This window comes from Sapajus apella, unplaced genomic scaffold, assembly GCF_009761245.1.
Source record: "Sapajus apella isolate SASKATOON/1434 unplaced genomic scaffold, GSC_monkey_1.0 scaffold68, whole genome shotgun sequence".
NCBI classification, from domain to species: Eukaryota; Metazoa; Chordata; class Mammalia; order Primates; family Cebidae; genus Sapajus; species Sapajus apella.
This window is the reverse complement of record NW_022437008.1, coordinates 1,537,382-1,556,715: the sequence shown is the minus strand read 5'-3', so window position 1 is coordinate 1,556,715 and position 19,334 is coordinate 1,537,382. Positions and strand designations below refer to the sequence as shown.

At 53.1% G+C, this 19,334-nt stretch overlaps 1 protein-coding gene across 1 annotated transcript in view; it reads left to right on the top strand.

Annotated features, from left to right (window-relative positions):
• LOC116530822 (spectrin beta chain, non-erythrocytic 4-like) overlaps window positions 1-13,364 on the top strand; it is a 60,096-nt gene extending 46,732 nt beyond the window's left edge. The window contains exons 12-17 of the mRNA XM_032249205.1: window positions 1,903-2,833; window positions 4,924-5,061; window positions 8,350-9,100; window positions 12,212-12,414; window positions 12,721-12,737; window positions 13,309-13,364. Coding sequence (XP_032105096.1) covers window positions 1,903-2,833; window positions 4,924-5,061; window positions 8,350-9,100; window positions 12,212-12,414; window positions 12,721-12,737; window positions 13,309-13,364 — 2,096 coding nt within the window. The remainder of the gene's footprint in view (window positions 1-1,902; window positions 2,834-4,923; window positions 5,062-8,349; window positions 9,101-12,211; window positions 12,415-12,720; window positions 12,738-13,308) is intronic.
• The last annotated feature ends 5,970 nt before the right edge of the window (window positions 13,365-19,334 follow it).

The window sequence follows — 19,334 nt, the reverse complement described above, 5'->3', positions numbered from 1 at the left end:
CGCATTCCACCTAGGGCAGTGTCTGTCTCACTTTTGTGATCCAGCAAGAAATATACAGCCAGGTGCAGTGGCTCATACTGCAATCCCAGTACTTTGGGAGGCCAAAGTGGGTGAATTGATTGAGCCCAGATGTTGAAGACCAGCCTGGGCAACATAGTGAGACTCCATCTCTACAAAAATCTTAGAAAAAAATTAGCCAGGCATGGCGGTGTGGGCCTGTAGTCCCAGGTATTCAGGAGGCTGAGGAGGGGGGATTACTTGAGCCCAGGAGTTGGAGGCTGCAGTGAGCCATGATCATGCCATGCACTCCAGCCTGGGTGATAGAGTGAGACCCTATCTCTAAAATAAATAAATAATTATACTTATCTCATGACTCAGGGTTCACATGCATACATGCACACATACACTAACACAGAAGTTTTTATAAAACAATGATTCCAGGCCAGGTGTGGTGGCTCATACCTGTAATCCCAGAACTTTGGGAGGCTAAAGTGGGTGGATCACAAGGTCAGGAGTTCAAGACCAGTCTGGCCAACATAGTGAAACCTTGTCTCTACTAAAAATACAAAAAAATTAGCCAGGTGTGGTGGTGTGCACCTGTAATCCCAGCTACTCAGGAGGCTGAGGCAGGAGAATCGTGTGAACCTGAGAGGAGGAGATTGCAGCGAACCAAGATCGAACCACTGCACTTTAGCCCAGGCAACAGTGCGAGACTCCAACTCAAAAACAAAACAAACTTCCCTTGACCTTGTGTTGCATTGTGATATTTTCCATTCATTCTATTCTATTCCACCAAAGAAATGCTGGCTGTGACCCATTACATTAATTTCACAGTTTTCTAGTCACTAGCCATCCAGGAGGAAGGTGAAATATTTAAGGAAAAGGAGGTTGGGGTTGAGCACGGTGGCTCACGCCTGTAATCCCAACAGTTTGGGAGGCCAAGTGGAAGGATTGCTTGAGGCCAGGAGTTCAAGACCAACCTGACCAACATAGTGAGATCCTCTCGCTATCATAAAAACAAAAAGGAAAAAAGAGTGCAGGTAATCAGTAGGATTGATAGATAATGCAACAAAGGATAACAGAGGGAACCCAGAAACATGGCTTAAGAACAGAGAAGTTGGCCAAGCTTTGCAGCTCATGCCTGTAATCCCCGCACTTTGGGAGGCTGAGCGGGCAGATCACGAGGTCAGGAGTTTGAGACCAGTCTGGCCAACATGGTGAAACCCCGTTTCTACTAAAAATACAAAAATGAGCCTGGTGTAGTGGTGGGCGCCTGCAATCCCAGCTACTGGGGAGGCTGGCAGGAGAATCGCTTGAACCTGGAGGTGGAGGTTGCAGTGAGCTGAGATCACACCACTACACTCCAGCCTGGGCAAAAGAGCAAAACTCTGTCTCAAAAAAAAAAAAAAAAGAAGTTTCGTTTGACCGGTTCTGACATGAACGCAATTTTCACTCAAATATACATAATTTGAGATGCTCTGACTTCATCCATCATTCAGTCAACAACTCACTACATTCACTAGGCTCTGGGTGCCACTCTGTGCTGGGCAGTGATGGGGATAGGGTGTGACCGTGACAGTCCCAGGTCCTACTCTCAAGGAGCTCTCAGTCCAGCGGGGGAGACAGGAAAAGGCGGTGACAACAGAGTAGTCAGGCCTGGGATGGGGAAGCAGAGAAGCTTGAGAGGGTGGAGGAGGAGCCTGCTCCAGCCTTGGAGTGTCAGGGAGGGCTGCCTGGAGAGGGGCCGCGTGACCCGGTACCTGACGAAGTCACTCCAAGGACAGGTTAGGTAGCCCGCACCATGAAGTCACTCCAGGACAGGGTAAGATAACCCACACCATCCTCTCTTGGGCGCCCCTTGGCTTATAACCAATCCTGGATGCTCCCCTTCTCCTGGCTCAGGCTACCAGCCCTGCGACCCGCAGGTTATCTGCAACCGCGTGAACCACGTGCACGGCTGCCTGGCGGAGCTGCAGGAGCAGGCAGCGCGGCGGCGCGCAGAGCTGGAGGCCTCGCGGAGCCTGTGGGCGCTGCTGCAGGAGCTGGAGGAGGCCGAGAGCTGGGCGCGCGACAAGGAGCGCCTGTTGGAGGCTGCGGGCGGCGGCGGTGCGGCGGGCGCGGCGGGCGGCGCGCATGACCTGTCTAGCACCGCGCGCCTCCTGGCCCAGCACAAGATCCTGCAGGGCGAGCTGGGCGGACGGCGGGCGTTGCTGCAGCAGGCCCTGCGGTGCGGCGAGGAGCTGGCTGCGGCCGGCGGCGCCGTCGGCCCGGGCGCGGAGACGATGCAACTCGTGGGCCTGGCTGAGCGCGCGGCGAGCGCCCGGCGCCGCTGGCAGCGGCTGGAAGAGGCGGCGGCGCGGCGCGAGCGGCGGCTGCAGGAGGCGCGGGCGCTGCACCAGTTCGGCGCTGACCTCGACGGGCTCCTGGACTGGCTTCGCGACGCTTACCGCCTGGCAGCCGCCGGTGACTTCGGCCATGACGAAGCGTCCAGCCGCCGCCTGGCGCGCCAGCACCGCGCGCTCACTGGGGAGGTGGAGGCGCATCGCGGGCCCGTGAGCGGCCTGCGACGCCAGCTGGCGTCTCTCGGGGGCGCCAGTGGCGCAGGGCCACTGGTGGTGGCGCTGCAGGTGCGCGTGGTGGAGGCCGAGCAGTTGTTCGCGGAGGTGACCGAAGTGGCCGCGCTGCGGCGCCAGTGGCTGCGGGACGCGCTAGCTGTCTACCGCATGTTCGGCGAGGTGCACGCATGCGAGCTGTGGATCGGCGAGAAGGAGCAATGGCTGCTCTCCATGCGCGTGCCCGATTCACTTGACGACGTCGAGGTGGTGCAGCACCGGTGAGTGCGCACATGTGGGACTCCAGAGTCCCCTCCTCATGCACCCAGTCTCACCTTCATTAGCTCAACAGTTCCCATGTTCGTTCAGCTGGAACTAGGGGTTCCAATCCCTGCTTCATCTGTAACCAGCTTTGTGACAGTTCTGCAACCTGCCTAACCTTCCTGAACCTCAGTTTGACCACCCGTAAAATGGGGGTAATATTAGTCCCTACCCAGGTTTGTGGTGAACGGTAAATGAGTTCATACATGCAGAACACTAAGCGAATGCCTGGGGCTAGAGGAAGCATTCCCCCAGCGTTTGCTCTTATTATATTACCCAGGTTTACATTTGTCAAGCATGAAATAAACGACCTAAGCTTCTACAGGGACACCTCAGTCTGGCCGCTCCATTGGAAGGCCTCCCACTGCCCCTGCACAAATGTCACCTCCCTAGCTATTAAAATAGCTCTGACCCTTGCCACTTTGTATTCCTTCATCCTGTTTTACATTTCTTTGTAGCACTTACCACCCCGTGACATATTATACAGTGATTTGTCTGCTGGCTGACTCTGACAAAGAGTTGCTCAATGAGTGGGTGAACAATGTGTGTTCCCCCTCCGCACCACTCTCTCCGAGCATCTTGTTCATCCGTTCATTCATTCGGCAGGTGTTTACTGAGTGCCTATGCCATCTTAGGTCTCGTGTTGGACACTGCTGGAAACACAGGGCTGATCCTTGTCCCTACTGTGCCCACAGTTGCCCAGTTCTTTGAAACATTGATTTAAAGATGGGAGGACCATGTCCAGCTTAAAATAGACCTCAGTGGCTACCATGTGGAGGGTGGGTTGGAGTGGGTGAGAGTGGTGGCTGGGAACCCAGAGAGGCAACCAGGGAGGGGACCCAGATGGAGCTGAACAGGATTAGACCAGGGCGGGAGGTAAGTGGACAGGCCATGGAGGCTGATGGGCCAGGGTGATTTTCCAAAACAAGGCTCAGGGCTCTGGCCTGGGGGATGACAGTGCTGTTTCCAACATGGGGGCCCAGAGGAAGAACAAATCTGAGTTAGGTGGGTGTGAATAGCCCCAAGAAGGTATACACCAGGCTTGGAGGTTGGAGACAGGTTCAAAAGGTAAGAGGTTGAGGCTGCATACTGAGATGTGACTGTCATGAGTTAAGGGGAGAAGACCAAGGCTGTGGGGTTGGGTGGAATCGCTGAAGAAGGGTGTGAGGGAAAGCCCAGAGGACTCGAGGTGGAGTTGCTGCTGAGGAATCTCACATTTAAACGTCAGGTAGAGGCCGGGCACAGTGGCTCATGCCTGTAATCCCAGCACTTTGGGAGGCTGAGGCAGGTGGTCACATAAGGTTAGGAGTTTGAGACCAGCCTGGCCAGCATGGTGAAATCCCGTCTTTACTAAAGTAGAAAAATTAGCCGGGTATGGTGGTGCATGCCTGTAAATCCCAGAAGGCTGAGACACGAGAATTGCTTGAACCTGGGAGGCAGACTTTGCAGTGAGCTGAGATCACACCACTGCACTCCAGCCTGGGCGACAGAGACTCTGCCTCAATAAATAAATTAAATTAAATTAAAGGCAGCTGAAAACTGAGGGTGGAGAGTTAGGAGTAGAACCAGTAAAAGGCATTTCATAAAACCAAGGTCCAGCCGGGTGCGGTGGCTCATGACTGTAATCCCAGCACTTTGGAAGGCTGAGGCAGGTGGATCACATAAGGTCATGAGTTCAAGACCAGCATGGCCAGCATGGTGAAATCCCATCTCTACTAAACATAGAAAAATTAGCCGGGCGTGGTGGTACACGTCTGTAGTCCCAGCTACTTGGAAGGCTGAGACACAAGAATCGCTTGAACCTGGGAGGCGGATATTGCAGTGAGCTGAGATCATGTCACTGCAGTCCAGCCTGGGCAACAGAGTGAGACTCTGTCTCAATAAATCAAATTAAATTAAATTAAATTAACAGTGGGTAGCAGAGGAGGAGCCCACAAAGGCGGCTGAAAAGTGAGGGTGGAGAGTTAGGAGTAGAACCGATAGAAGGCATTTCATGAAACCAAGGTCTGCAGGATTCGGGTGTCTGAGCATCTCCATCCTCCTTCTGCAGATTCGAGAGCCTGGACCAAGAGATGAACAGCCTGATGGGCCGAGTTCTGGATGTGAACCAAACAGTCCAGGAGCTGGTGGAAGGAGGCCACCCCAGTTCTGATGAGGTGCGTTCCTGCCAGGACCACCTCAATAGCAGGTAGGAGGGCCTGGGGCTGGGGGTCCCTCCCATCCTCCCCTTCCACACTCACACAACCACAGACAGCAAAGACGTGCAATCTCAAACTCCTGGCATCATAATGGCCACCTGATAAATCAACAACATGTTGACCAAAAATCATAATACCTAATGCTGGTGATGATGTGGTGAAAAAATAGACATTTCAGTTGGCTGTTCATTTATTTGTCCAGGAAGGATTTATTGAATATCTACAATCTGCCAGGAGGATTCCCAAGCACTTTATATACCTTTTAAAAGTATCCCAATATTCTTCTGGGCACAGTGTCCCATACCTGTAATCCCAGCACTTTGGGAGGCTGAGATTCGTAGATCACTTGAGCTCCCACATTCAAGACCAGCCTGGGCAACATGGTGAAACCCCATCTCTCTCTACAAAAAAAAAAAAAATACAAAATTTAGCCAAGCATGGTGGTGCACACTTGTAGTCCCAGCTACTTGGGAGGCTGAGATGGGAAGATGCCGTGAGCCCGGGAGGTGGAGATTGCAGTGAGCAGAGATTGCGCCACTGCACTCCAGCCTGGGCAATAGAGCCAAACCTTGTCTCAAAACAAAACAACAACAACAAAACCCAATATCCCAATTTCCATAGTAAAGGTCCTAGAATTCAGCTCTGTCTCTCTCTCTCTGTCTTTTTGAGACAGGATCTTGCTCTGTTTCCCAGGCTGGAATACAGTGGCATGATCATGGCTCATTGCAGCCTCCAACACCTAGGCTCAAGCGATCCTCCCTCCTCTGCCTCCTGAGTAACTGGGACTACAGGCACACACCACCATGCCCAGCTAATTAATTTTTTTTTTGTACAGACAGGATCTCACTATGCTGGCCATGCTGGTCTTAAGAGCTCCTGGGCTCGGCTGGCCATGGCAGCTCCTGCCTGTAATCCCAGCACTTTGGGAGGCTGAGGCAGGTGGATCACCTGAGGTCAGTAGTTCAAAACCAGCCTGACCAATATGGAATAGAAACCCCGTCTCTACTAAAAATACGATAGTTATCCAGGCATGGTGGCATGTGCCTGTAGTCCTAGCTACTCAGGAGACTGGGACAGGAGAAATACTTGAACCTGGGAGGCAGAGGCTGCAGTGAGCCACGATCACACCACTGCACTCCAGCCTGGGTGACAGAGAGAGATTCCGTGTCAAAACAAATACAAAAACAACTCCTGGCCTCAAGTGATCCTCCTACCTCGGCCTTCCAAAGAGCTGAGATTACAGTGTGAGCTACTGCTCCTGGCCTAGAACTCTTTAAGAATAGTAACAAACTAATCTCAGTACCTCTGGAATGCTACCAGCAATTCTCCCGGTGTGAGTACGTTCATAGATGAAGACGCAGCTCCAAAGACATGAACTCCTTATCCAAGATTACTCAGTCTATAAGTAGGAGTCAAATGCAGTTCTGGCTGAATGCTGAGCTGGGGCTGTTTATCGAATATATCCAGTCTTCCTGCTAAAACTATGGGGTGGAAACGACCCCACATTAGAGAGGAGAAACTGGATGCACAGCTAATGTTTTGTTTTTTGTTTTTTTTTTTTTGAGACGGAGTTTCGCTCTTGTTGCCCAAGCTGGAGTGCAATGGCGTGATCTCGGCTCACCGCAACCTCCGTCTTCCCGGTTCAAGCAATTCTCCTGCCTCAGCCTCCCAAGTAGCTGGGATTACAGGCATGTGCCACTATGCCTGGCTAATTTTGTATTTTTAGCAGAGACGGGGTTTCTCTATGTTGGTCTGGCTAGTCTCGAACTCCTGACCTCAGATGATCAGACTGCCTCGCCTCCCGAAGTGCTGGGATTACAGGCATGAGCCGCTGCGCCCAGCCTAATTTTTGTATTTTAGGGGTCTCAGCATGTTGCCCAGGCTGCTCTCCAACTCCTGAGCTCAAGCGATCCACCTGCTTCTGCCTTCCAAAGTGCTGAAGTTACAGGTGTGACCCACTGCACCTGGCTAAGAAATTTTAAAACATTAAGTTATTTAAATATAATAATAAGCTGGGAGTGGGGCGTGCCTGTAGTCCCAGCTACTCAGGAGGCTGATGTGGGAGGACCGCTTGAGCCTGGGAATTGGAGGCTTCAGTGTGCCATAAACGAATTTGTGAATAGTCATTGCATTCTAGCCTGGGCAACATAGTGAGATCTCATGACTTAAAATTTTTAAAAAATCTAAATATCTAATGTGTTAATATAACTAACATTTTTATAAAAAGTAACTTTTCAGGCCAGGCGGGGTTGCTCACGCCTGTAAATTCAGCACTTTGGGAGGCTGAGGCGGGCAGATTACCCGAGGTCAGGAGATCAAAACCATCCTGGCCAACATGGTGAAACCTCATCTCTACTAAAATACAAAAAAATTAGCCAGGTGTGGTGGCAGGTGCCTGTAATCCCAGCTACTCAGGAGGCTGAGGCAGCGGAATCGCTTGAACCCTGGAGGCAGAGGTTGTAGTGAGCCGAGATTGCGGCACTGCTCTCCAGCCTGGGTGACAGAGCGAGACTCAGTCTCAAAAAACAAACAAAGGTCAGGCGCGGTGGCTCAAGCCTGTAATCCCAGCACTTTGGGAGGCCGAGGCGGGTGGATCACGGGTCAAGAGATCGAGACCATCCTGGTCAACATGGTGAAACCCCGTCTCTACTAAAACTACAAAAAATTAGCTGGGCATGGTGGTGCGTGCCTGTAATCCCAGCTACTCAGGAGGCTGAGGCAGGAGAATTGCCTGAACCCAGGAGGCGGAGGTTGTGGTGAGCCGAGATCGCGCCATTGCACTCCAGCCTGGGTATCATGAGTGAAACTCCGTCTCAAAAAAAAAAAAAAAAAAACACAAAAAAACTTTTCAAAGCAAAAAATATAGTACTAAGAGTGGCATTGTTTCGTCGCTTTGCAAATCTCTTTAATGTCTGCTTTAAGAGAACGCAGCTGGGCTTCTCTTAAGCCAGAGTCAGCTTCTGCATTCAGTCTCTCCTGCCGCCTCTGGAAAACTCCACTGAACACTAGGGAAAGAATGAGAGTGAAAAAGCAAATAACATCTTAACACATTTTTATAAAGATAGTTTTGTCCTCGATCAGATTACATGTTGAGAACTGCTGTTCTAAGCAAAAATGCTGGATAGGGTTCCATCATACACCAGCAGAAAGTGGGGCGACTTTCCGAGGTCACACAGTCGCTGGGTGGCCAGGGCCTGGATTCTACCCTGGGTGGGCGGGACCTCCGCGCCCAAAAGGAGTCTCTGTCCTCTTCAAGTCACTCTCTTTCTCGTGGGCAGGTGGAACCGCATCGTGGAGCTAGTGGAACAGCGCAAAGAGGAAATGAGCGCGGTCCTGCTGGTGGAGAACCATGTGCTGGAAGTGGCCGAGGTGCGAACCCAGGTGCGTGAGAAGCGGCGAGCTGTGGAGAGCGCGCCCCGCGCCTGCGGCGCCCTGCAGTGGCGTCTTAGCGGCCTAGAGGCCGCTCTGCAGGCGCTGGAGCCGCGCCAGGCGGCCCTTCTGGAGGAGGCAGCACTGCTGGCTGCGCGCTTCCCGACGCAGGCGGCGCGGCTGCACCAGGGCGCAGAGGAGCTGGGCGCCGAGTGGGGCGCGCTAGCCAGCGCGGCTCAGGCCTGCGGCGAGGCGGTGGCGGCAGCAGGGCGCCTGCAGCGCTTTCTGCATGACCTCGACGCTTTCCTGGACTGGCTGGTGCGCGCCCAGGAAGCGGCGGGCGGCAGTGAGGGGCCCCTGCCCAACAGCCTAGAAGAGGCGGACGCGCTGCTGGCACGCCACGCTGCGCTCAAGGAAGAGGTGGACCAGCGCGAGGAAGACTATGCTCGCATCGTGGCGGCCAGCGAGGCGCTGCTGGCCTCCGACGGCGCAGAGTTGGGCCCGGGCCTGGCACTAGACGAGTGGCTGCCGCACCTTGAACTTGGCTGGCATAAACTGCTCGGCTTGTGGGAGGCGCGCAGGGAGGCACTGGTCCAGGCGCACATCTACCAGCTGTTTCTGCGGGATCTACGCCAGGCGCTCGCGGTGCTGCGTAACCAGGTGCCCGCTCGGGTTTGCAGCTCGGAGAGGGAGGGTACGGGGCCGTGGAGGATTACAGGGACAGGGACGTGGAGGGGGGAGGAGCGTGTTTGCTGGAACCACTGGGTGTTGAGGTGGGTGGGAGTTGAGAGAGTATTCAGAATGGATATCTGAGTCTGTGAATCATCCAAGTGTGTGTGGAAGTGTGTATGTAACAGAATTTGAGGGTTAGGATTAGTGGGATCGGTTGGTGTCTTATCCGAGGTGACAGTTTGTGGATTATCCGCAGTAAGTAATGTGCGTGGATATTTACTGGAGTGGCTTCCTGGGTTCGTGGATTATCTGGAAGGAAATAAGACTATGAGGCTGATTGGTGATAGTTAAATGGGGTTCAAAGAAGATCTCGGTATGGATAACAAAGGATTAGTTTTATGGAGGCTGAGGGGTTACTGGCATCAGTCAGTGATTGTGGATTACATGGTGGGATGCCTAAATTAGCACATTTTCTTCATTTTGGGGGATGACAACTATGGATTCTCTGGAGAGAGTAACTTTGTGGGGAGAGGAACTAAGTGCAGTGGTTATCGGGACAGCCGATCCAGTTTGGAGATCATTCTGGGATGGGAACCAAGTTTGAGAGATTTGGCAAGAATGCCCAGTTTTCAGATTGTCCAAGAGTAGTTTCCAGTGTCTTTAAAAGGGTGCTTGCCTAGGCTGGTGATCTAGAGGCTGCTGATCCAGTTTGAGGATTATCTAAAGTGGTCCCAAATCTTTTTTTTTTTTTTTTTTTTTTTTTGAGACAGAGTCTTGCTCTGTCACCAGACTGGAGTGCAGTGGCATGATCTCAGCTCACTGCAACCTCTGCCTCCTGGGTGCAATCAGTTTTCCTGCTTTAGCCTCCTAAGTAGTTGGGACTACACCATGCCCAGCTAATCTTTGTATTTTTAGTAGAAATGGGGTTTCACATGTTGGCCAGGATGGTCTTGATCTCTTGACCTTGTGATCTGCCCAGCTCAGCCTTCCAAAGTGCTGGGACACAGGTGTGAGCCACCGCGCCCAGCCTGCGGCCCAGTTTTTAACAGGCCATGGACTGGTACCCCTCTGTGGCTTAGGGCTTGGGAAATCCTGATCTAGGGAGTTGGGGAGAAAGGACAGAGAGCCCCTGAATCATAAGATTACTAAATATGGAGCTGAAGTGGCCTTGAGAGACCCTTCTGACCCACCTATTTAAAAAATAGAGACACAGCCGGGTGCAGCTCATGCCTGTAATCCCAGCACTTCGGGAGGCCTAGGCAGGCAGATTATAAGATCAGGAGATCAAGACCATCCTGACCAACATGGCAAAACCCCATCTCTACTAAAATACAAAATATTAGCCAGGTGTGGTTGTGATGGTGGGCGCCTGTAGTCTCAGCTACTTTGGAGGCTGAGGCAGGAGACTCCCTTGAACCGGAGAGGTGGAAGTTGCAGTGAGCCAAGATTGCACCACTGAACTCCAGCCTGGTGACAGAGTGAGACTTGGTCTTTAACAAATATATAATAAAAATAATGGGCCAGGCACGGTGGCTAACGCCTGTAATCCCAGCACTTTGGGAAGCCAAGGCAGGCAGATCACCTGAGGTCAGGAGTTCAAGACCAGCCTGACCAACATGAAGAAACCCTGCCTCTACTAAAAATACAAATTAGCCGGGTGTAGTGGTGCGTGCCTGTATTCCCAGCTACTCAGGAGGCTGAAGCAAGAGAATCACTTGAATGCAGGAGGTGGAGTGAGCCAAGATGGCACTATTGCACTCTAGCCTGAGCAACAAGAGCAAAACTCTGTCTCAAATAAATAAATAAAAGAGATGGGATCTTGCTATGTTTGCCAGGCTGGTCTCCAACTCCTGGGCTCAAACAATCCTCCTGCTTTGGCCTCCCAAAGCGCTGGGATTACAGGTGTGAGCCACTCTGCCTGGCCCTGACCTACCCATTTCACCAGTTAGAAAAGTAACCCCAGAGAGGAAAGAACTTCCTTGAGTTCACACAGTACCCAGTTTAGTTGTCTTCTTTTTTTGAGACAGGACCTCACTCTGTCACCCGGGCCTGAGTGTGGTGGCACGATCACAGCTCACTGCAGCCGTGACCTATGGGGCTCAAGCAATCCTCCCACCTCAGCCCTCCAAGTAGCTGGGACTACAGACATGTGCCACCAAGCCTGGTTAATTTTATTTTGTATTTTTATTAAAGACAGGGTTTCACCATGTTGCCCAAGCTGGTCTTGAACTCCTGGGTTCAAATGATCTTCCTGCCTCAGCCTCCAAAAGTGCTGGGATTATAGGCATGAGCCACCATGCCCAGCCTTCAGTCTTCATATTAACCAAATGTTTACTGAGTGTCTCTTCTGTGTCAGGCACTATTCTGAGGCTGAGCACACCTCAGACAACAAAATAGAAAATCCTGCCCTCATGTGGTTGACAGTCTAGTATGTGGAGGAGAGAGTAAACAAGTCAATGCATCTCTAACATTGCCAGGTATACACTATAAGAAATACTACAGGAGGGTTGGCCAGGCGTGGTGGCTCGTGTCCATAATCCCAGCACTTTGGGAGTCCAAGGTGGGTGGACCATCTGAGGTCAGGAGTTCAAGACCAGCCTGGCTAACATGGTAAAACCCCGTCTCTACCAAAAATACCAAAAAGTAGCCAGGCATGGTGGTGTGCACCAGAAATCCCAGTTCCTTGGGAGGCTGAGGCAGGAGAATCTCTTGAACCCAGGAGGTGGAGGTTGCAGTGAGCCGAGACTGTGCCACGGCACTTCAGCCTGGGAAACAGAGAGAGACTCTGTCTGCCCCACCCCTCCCGCCACCCCCAAAAAAGAAATAATACAGGAGGGTAGTGGGATAGGACTGGGTTGGGAGTTGATATTTTTGGCAGGGTGGTCAGAGACCTGAAGAAAGTGAAGGAGCCAGCCATGGGGGTATGGGAAGGAACAGACTGCCAGGCAGAGGGACCAGCAATGCCCTGAGGTGGGACCACACCTGGAATGTTCTATGCTAGCAAGGTTTTGGGGGAGTGGTGGCCAGCCAGGCCGGCAGCCTCTCCCAGTCCCGGAATGGAATGAGGCTGACCTTTGCACCATGCCCCTTCCTTCCCAGGAGATGGCGCTGTCTGGTGCGGAGCTCCCGGGCACGGTGGAATCAGTGGAGGAGGCGTTGAAGCAGCACCGGGATTTTCTCACCACCATGGAGCTGAGCCAGCAAAAGATGCAGGTGGCCGTGCAGGCTGCGGAGGGCCTGCTGAGGCAGGGCAACATCTACGGGGCGCAGGCCCAGGAGGCTGTGACCCGGCTGCTGGAGAAGTAGGTACCCCAGAACCGTCCACCCCAGGGAGGGGCCGAAGATGGGGCACAGCACGGGGCAGGGTGTGGGAGGGTCCGATTCTTTTCATCATGATTTGTTTCTCTGTGCCCTTTTCTGATTTCTATTTAATTCCATGTTGTCTTAGGTTTGATTTAAGTGGATTTTTTTTTTTTTTTTTTTGAGACGGAGTCTCACTCTGTCACCCAGGCTGGAGTGCAGTGACATGATCTTGACTCACTGCAACCTCCACCTCCCAGGTTCAAGAGATTCTCCTGCCTCAGCCTCCCCAGTAGGTAGGACTATAGGTGCATACCACCACACCTGGCTAATTGCTGTATTAACCATGTCGGCCAAGCTGGTCTTGAACTGCTGACCTCAGGTGATCCATCCACCTCAGCCTCCCACAGTGCTGGTTACAGGCATGAGCCACCGCGCCCAGCCTTAAGTGGATATATTGTGAAGAGGTGACCTGCGGCTGTCAGCCCGAAAGATACAGAAGGATATACGGTGAAAGGCTTCTGTTTCAAGCCTGCTCTCAGCGTGGGATGGTTGGGCCTCTTGTCAAAATCTTAGGCTTATACTTGTAATCCCAGCACTTCAGTAGGCTGAGGCGGGAGGATTGCTTAAGCCCACAAATTTCAGACCAGCCTGGGCAACACAGTGAGACCCCTTCTCTAAAAAAAAAAAAAAAAAAAATTAGCTGGGTGTGGTGATGAGTGTCCGTAGTCCCAGCTCCTCCTGAGGCCGAGGTGAAAGCATTGCTTGAGCCTGGGAGACTGAGGCAGCAGCGAACTGTGATCACACCGCTGCACTCCAGCCTGGATGACAGAGCAAGACCATGTCCCCCCTTAAAAAAAATGTTAACTTATTTCCCCGGATGCCCCATTATCCATCCTGCTGTCTGCACCCTCCTTGGGAACTCCCAGAGCTCCCCAGATCCAGCAGCTAGAGGCCAGGCACAGGTGTGCTCCCGCATGCCCGATGGGACAGTGTTCCCTGCCAGGCTGGTTGTCAAATATTTGCATAAGCACCTCTGCCTGGCCCCAGCCACTCTAGGAAGCATGCATGGTGAGTGTCCGCCTGTCTCTGTGTCTCTCTCACCTCTTGAACCTCATTGTTCTCTGCTTCTGTCACCATCTGCCTCTTGTCACCACCCTCTTGTCTTTCCTGCACCAATCAAGCAAAGACATTTATTGAGCATCTACTGTGTGCCAGGCACTATTGTAGGTGGGCCCTGAACAAAACAGCACCACCACCTCCAGCCATCATGGGAAGTCCTTTCTTGTCTTCCAGACCTGGTTCTGTCTGTCACTGGAGCATTTCTGCTCCTCCTGGTGACCCTAAATTTCTCCTCTCAGGCTCTCTGGCTCTCTCTGGCATGATCCAGGCTGGAAGAGGACCCAGTACCCCCCCGCCACCTTTGTCTTCCCATCTTCTGATGGAAAGCATCCCTAGACACTTCACTGTGCCACCCCCCAGCCCCAAGACCTCTACCCCTTTTCTGTTTGGGGCTCAAGTATCCTTTCCCTAGATTTATCTGGGGCAAGGCTGCAAGTTTCTAAAGAAAACTTTTATGGGAATTCGGTTCTTAAGGATACAAACTCATCATTTAGTGCTCCCCCCCTTCATCCAGACCTGGATCATTCCTTCCTTAGCCCCACTATATAGATACATATATATATATATATATATATATATATTTTTTTTTTTTTTTGAGACACGGGTCTTACTCTGTTGCCCAGGCTGGAGTGTAGTGGTGCAATCATAGCTCATTGCAACCTGGAACTCCTGGGCTCAACCAATCCTCCTGCCTCAGCCTCCTGAGTAGCTGGACTACAGGTGTGAGCCACTGAGCCCGGCCTGTTCCACATTTCTTGAGCACCTGCTGTACACCAGGCTCAGCAAAACGAGGAGGAGGAGCCCGGGGGACTGTTCATTCCATGATTGACTCATTCATTTCTTTTCCGTCATTCATTAATTGCTGCTTTCACTCTACTGTTCATTCACTCATTCTCTAGTCAATTAAACATGTACTGAGCTTGTGCTCTGTGCGGAGTCAGGTGTGGCCACAGAGACGACCAGGACAGAAGAGGATTCCTGCCTTACAGAGCTCAAACGTTATCTGACAAGGAGGGCCCAGAATGCTTGGGGCTGGGATGGAGGAACCCCAGGCAGAAAGGTCAGGGCCTCGATGGGAGACACGCAGGGGCGATGGGAGAGGCGGCATTTGCCCCAGGCTTGTGGTGGGCGAGGAGTGGACACAGAGGGACTGAGACGGACTAATCTCTGCATTTCCCCACCATTTATTTGCCTAGGGACACATTTCCCACCCTGTGGGAGGAGTGGGAGGGGTTTCCACATCCACAACGGGGCAGAGTCATACAGAGCTGGGGGCTGGGGCCCTGGAGGCCCTAGACCTGGCTTCCCCCCTCAACATGTGAGATTGAGGGCAAGTCATTTAGAGCTTCGGCTTGCCTGGCCCCTCACCTGGAACCTGTGTGTGAGAGGTGCTGTTCTTTTTTTTTTTTTGGAGACAGCGTATTACTCTGCCGCCTAGGCCGGATTGTAGTGGTGTGCCTCACTGCTACCTCTTCCTCCTGGGTTCAAGCGGTTCTCCTGCCTCAGCCTCCTGAGTAACTAGGACTATAGACATGTGCCACGATGTCCAGCTAATTTTTGTATTTTTGGTAGAGACGGGGTTTTGCCATGTTGGTCAGGCTGGTCTCAGACTCCTGACGTCAAGTGATCCACCCACCTCGGCCCCCCAAAGTGCTGGGATTACAGGCGTAAGCCACCGTGCCCGGCTGCGAGGTGCTGTTCTTATCTGCATTTTGCATTTAAGGCTCAGAAAGGAAAACTGACGTGCCCAGAGCCACAGCCAGGAAGTGGCACAGCCTGGATTTGAGCCCTGTTGTTTTTCTTTCCTTTTTTTTTAGGGGGCGGGTGTGGGGGGAGACAGGGTCTTGCTCTGTTGCCCAGGCTGTAGTGCAGTGGTGTGATCACTGCTCACTGCAGCCTTGACTTCCTGGGCTCAAACAAACCTCCTGCCTCAGCCTCCTGAGTAGCTGGGACTACAAGCGTGTGCCATCTTGCTGGGCTAATTTTTAATTCTTTTTTTGTGTGCAGAGATGGGGTCTCACTATATTGCCCAGGGTGGTCTCAAACTCCTGGGCTCAAGCAATCCTCCTGCTTTGGCCTCCCGACGTGCTCAGATCACAGGCATGAGCCGCCGCGCCCAGCTTACTCTGTTGTCTCTGTTGTTCTCTCACCCTCACGGAGACTCAGGGTCTTCCTCATCTCTAGGACCCAAGCTTGACAGTTTGGCTGCGTAAGGCCTGGAGGGATTGATTTCAGCTCAATTTCAGAAGCGTTTCAGTTTCCTGGCTCCTGAGCTAAGTTGAGCAGGAGGCAGTCAGTGCTTCGCTTGCTTGTCTCAGGCCCTTCCTGTTCCTTCTCCCTGGTTCTGTCTCTGGAACTGTCTCCTACACACTCTGTCTCTTTGCCTCCGTCTATCCATCTATTTCTGTATCTCTGTTTCCTGCTCGCTCTGTTTTTCTCTCCCTCCATCTGCACCTCTCTAACCTTGTCTGTCTTTTCTGCCTCTGTCTTTCACAGACACTGTACTTTTGTTTCCCCCATCTCTTTTTCTCTCTGCCACTGCATCTCTTGCATTCATTCATTTAACAATTGAGCATGTACTGTGTGCCAAGCCCTTTTCCTAGGCACTGGGGACACATCAATGAACAAAACAGACGGAAATCCCTGCCCTTGTGGAAATAATATATCCTAGCATGGGAGACGGATAAGATAAATAAGTAACATACAGCATGTGTTAGATTGTGTTAAGTGCTAAGGAGAAAATTGAAGAAAGCCTGGGCGCGGTGGCTCATGCCTGTAATCCCAGCACTTTGGGAGGCCGAGGTGGGTGGATCATGAGGTCAGGAGTTCAAGACCAGCCTGGGCAGCATGGTGAAACACTGTCTCTACTAAAAATACAAAAATTAGCTGGGCATGGTGATGTGTGCCTGTAGTCCCAGCTACTCGGGAGGCTGAGGCAGGAGAATCGCTTGAACCCGGGAGGTAGAGGTTGCAGTGAGCTGAGATCGCGCCACTGCACTCCAGCCTGGAGATAGAGCGAGACTCCATCTCAAAAAAAAAAAAAATAGCCAAAGTGTTGGGGAGTGGTCAGGGGACCTTGTGAAGAAGATGGTCGTTAAGTAGACATTGGGGGAAGGAGCATTCCCAGAAGAGGGGACAGCCAGTGCCAAGGGCCTGAGGCTTGCTCAAGGGAGAGGGAGAAGGCCAGTAAAGTTATCACAGAGTGAAGGGAAAGAGTGTGAGGAGGATAAGAGTTTGGAAAGGTGGGGGTGTGGGGTCTGGAAGGTCAGAAAGTCTTCTGAGATTGGCCGAGCACAGTGGCTCACTCCCATCCCAGCACTTTGGGAGGCCGAGGCAGGCGCATCACTTGAGGTCAGGAGTTAGAGACCAGCCTGGCCAACAGGCGAAACCCCATCTCTACTAAAAATACAAAAATCAGCTGGGCATGGTGGCAGGTGCCTGTAATCTCAGTTACTCAGGAGGCTGAGGCAGGAGAATTGCTTGAACCTGGGAGGTGAAGGTTGCAGTGAGCTGAGATCGGGCCACTGCACTCCAACCTGGGTGACAGAGGGAGACTCTGTCTCAAAAAAAAAGAAAAGAAAAAAAAGAGAAAGGACTCTAAGGACTCTGAGGGGGACCCTGGGAGGATAGTCTCACATTCTCTCACTCTCCCTGGGGATGACAGTGACAGGACAGGCATGCATGGGTGCCCATGTGGATCCCCAGCCCCATCCACCAGGCCTCTTGGGCACTTTGCCCTGCACTGTGGGCAGGAGGCCACACTGCCTGGGGCCATGGTCCCAACCGGCTCCAGGGTGTGAGGCCTGGGTCCAGCCTGATGGGTTCAGTCAGGCCAAGGGCCTGGCTCTCCCTACAGGAGTGCCTGCTTCAGCTTCTCTGCGCCCCCCTTCACCGCAGGTCCTCTGTGGGGCTCCTTGTCTGCTGCTTCCTGAGTATCCTTCCGGCTCTACCCTGCTCCACCTCTTTGCTCATGTCTTCTTCTTATCTCTCTTTCTGGTGTCTCCTCTCACTTTCTCGTTTTGTTTTTGGTCTCTGGTTATCTCTGTCTTTAGTTCTCTGTTAGCTTTCTCTCTGGGGTTGCCTCCTTTTCTCTCTATCAGCATCTTTTTCTTTCTAGGCGCCTGTCTCTCCTTCTCCCTCCATCTCTCTTCCTCGGTCTGTATCTCTCTGCCCTTCTCCAGCCCTGTCCCTGGCTTTGCCCCACTGTTTTTTTTTGTCTGTCCTAGACTGCCTCCCCCCTCATCCCCATCTTGGTCTCTCCTCCTGTCTTACATATTCTCCACGCCCTTCTTCCCCTACCCAGCCCCATGCCCTCACAAGCCAACTGCCAGCGCCGTCCCCCTGCCCCCGGGGCCTATCCCCAGCCCCTATCTCCCCATCCCCAGGAACCAAGAAAACCAGTTACGGGCCCAGCAATGGATGCAGAAGCTACATGACCAACTTGAGCTGCAGCACTTCCTCCGAGACTGCCATGAGGTAGGAACTCCGGCTGTTCTGGGGACGGAGACCTCCCCTTTAGTCGGGAGGGAAGTGCTCCTCGGCGGAGGTGGGGGTGGGGACGCCCCGTCTAAGTGGGTCGTGGAGCGATGCTCGCTCTGCGCCGCTAGGAGGCGCGTGGAGCCGGGTCTCAGTGCGCATGCTCCGCAACTCTCTGCCTGCCCACGCCGACTCCCGGGAAGGAGGGAGGGGCCCCGGGCACCCCTGGCAACCGCGCGTATCCGCGCCTACGGGTCCCGCGGGGACGCGCGCTGATCTCACCTTTCTCTCCCGAGATTTGTGAGAATCCCTCTACCCCCGGAGAGGGACGGAGCGGGCGGTGGGGATAGGGGTTGGGGATCATGGGTGGGCCAACGGCCCTGTGCGCTACTTCAGCCCGCGATGGCTCTGAACCAAGCCCTTGCCTCTTTAAAGGTGCCTGGGAATCAAGCCCCTTCCCTTAGGGATGAGCTGCACACATTAGGGAAGAGCTCCCCTCATCAGAGATGGTCCAGGCCCCCTTCCTTATTAGTGACAGTTTAGGAGACTCGCTGGCTTCCCCTCCTTCCCCTGCATTCCATAGAAACGATTCGACTCTGGACACATTAGAGATGGCCCAGTAAACATTTTCCTAAACCCTAAACAGAGACAGTTCTGGCCCCGAGCCTATCCATCTGTGTGACCCAGGATCATCCCCTCCTCCGTCATTACCCCATACAAAGTTTCTTTCAACCAAAGATGGTTCAAGAGCCAGGACTAACAGCTAAACCCCTCAGCCTCAATTAAAGATGATTCAACCCTCCACCCATGCTGAACGCCCTTGGGAGATTGTTCTCCCTGCATATGAAATAAACAAGGGCCTCCATACCCCGCTCCCCCCATAACTGGTATAGGCTGGGACATGAGCCATTGGAGGAACCCCCTGTTCCCCCTCGCCCCCACTGGAGATTGTAAGGGATGTTCCAGGTCGCCCTCCCATGTCCCCTGTCCACATGTGGTGGCCAGGAGCCCGAGCCTCTTCCCACTAGAGATGGTTCAGGAGGTCCTCCTCCAGCCCCCTCCCCATAATCTCCACTCTCCCATAGTGTGGCAGTCCAAGGCCCAGGCGCCTCCTCCCGGCATTAGATTTGGTCCCGGAGCACCCCTCATCCCTCGTAAGATTGTTCTGGACCAGGTAGCAATCATCTGAGATGGCGCAGAATCCCCCCGCCCGAAGCCTCGGGGCGAGTGGTGGTTCCTCCTGCACCCCCACCTGGGGCCCCGCAAAGAGGCGGGCAGGGAGGCAGGCAGGGGGCGCGCGCGGGCGGGCGCGCGGCCGCGGCGC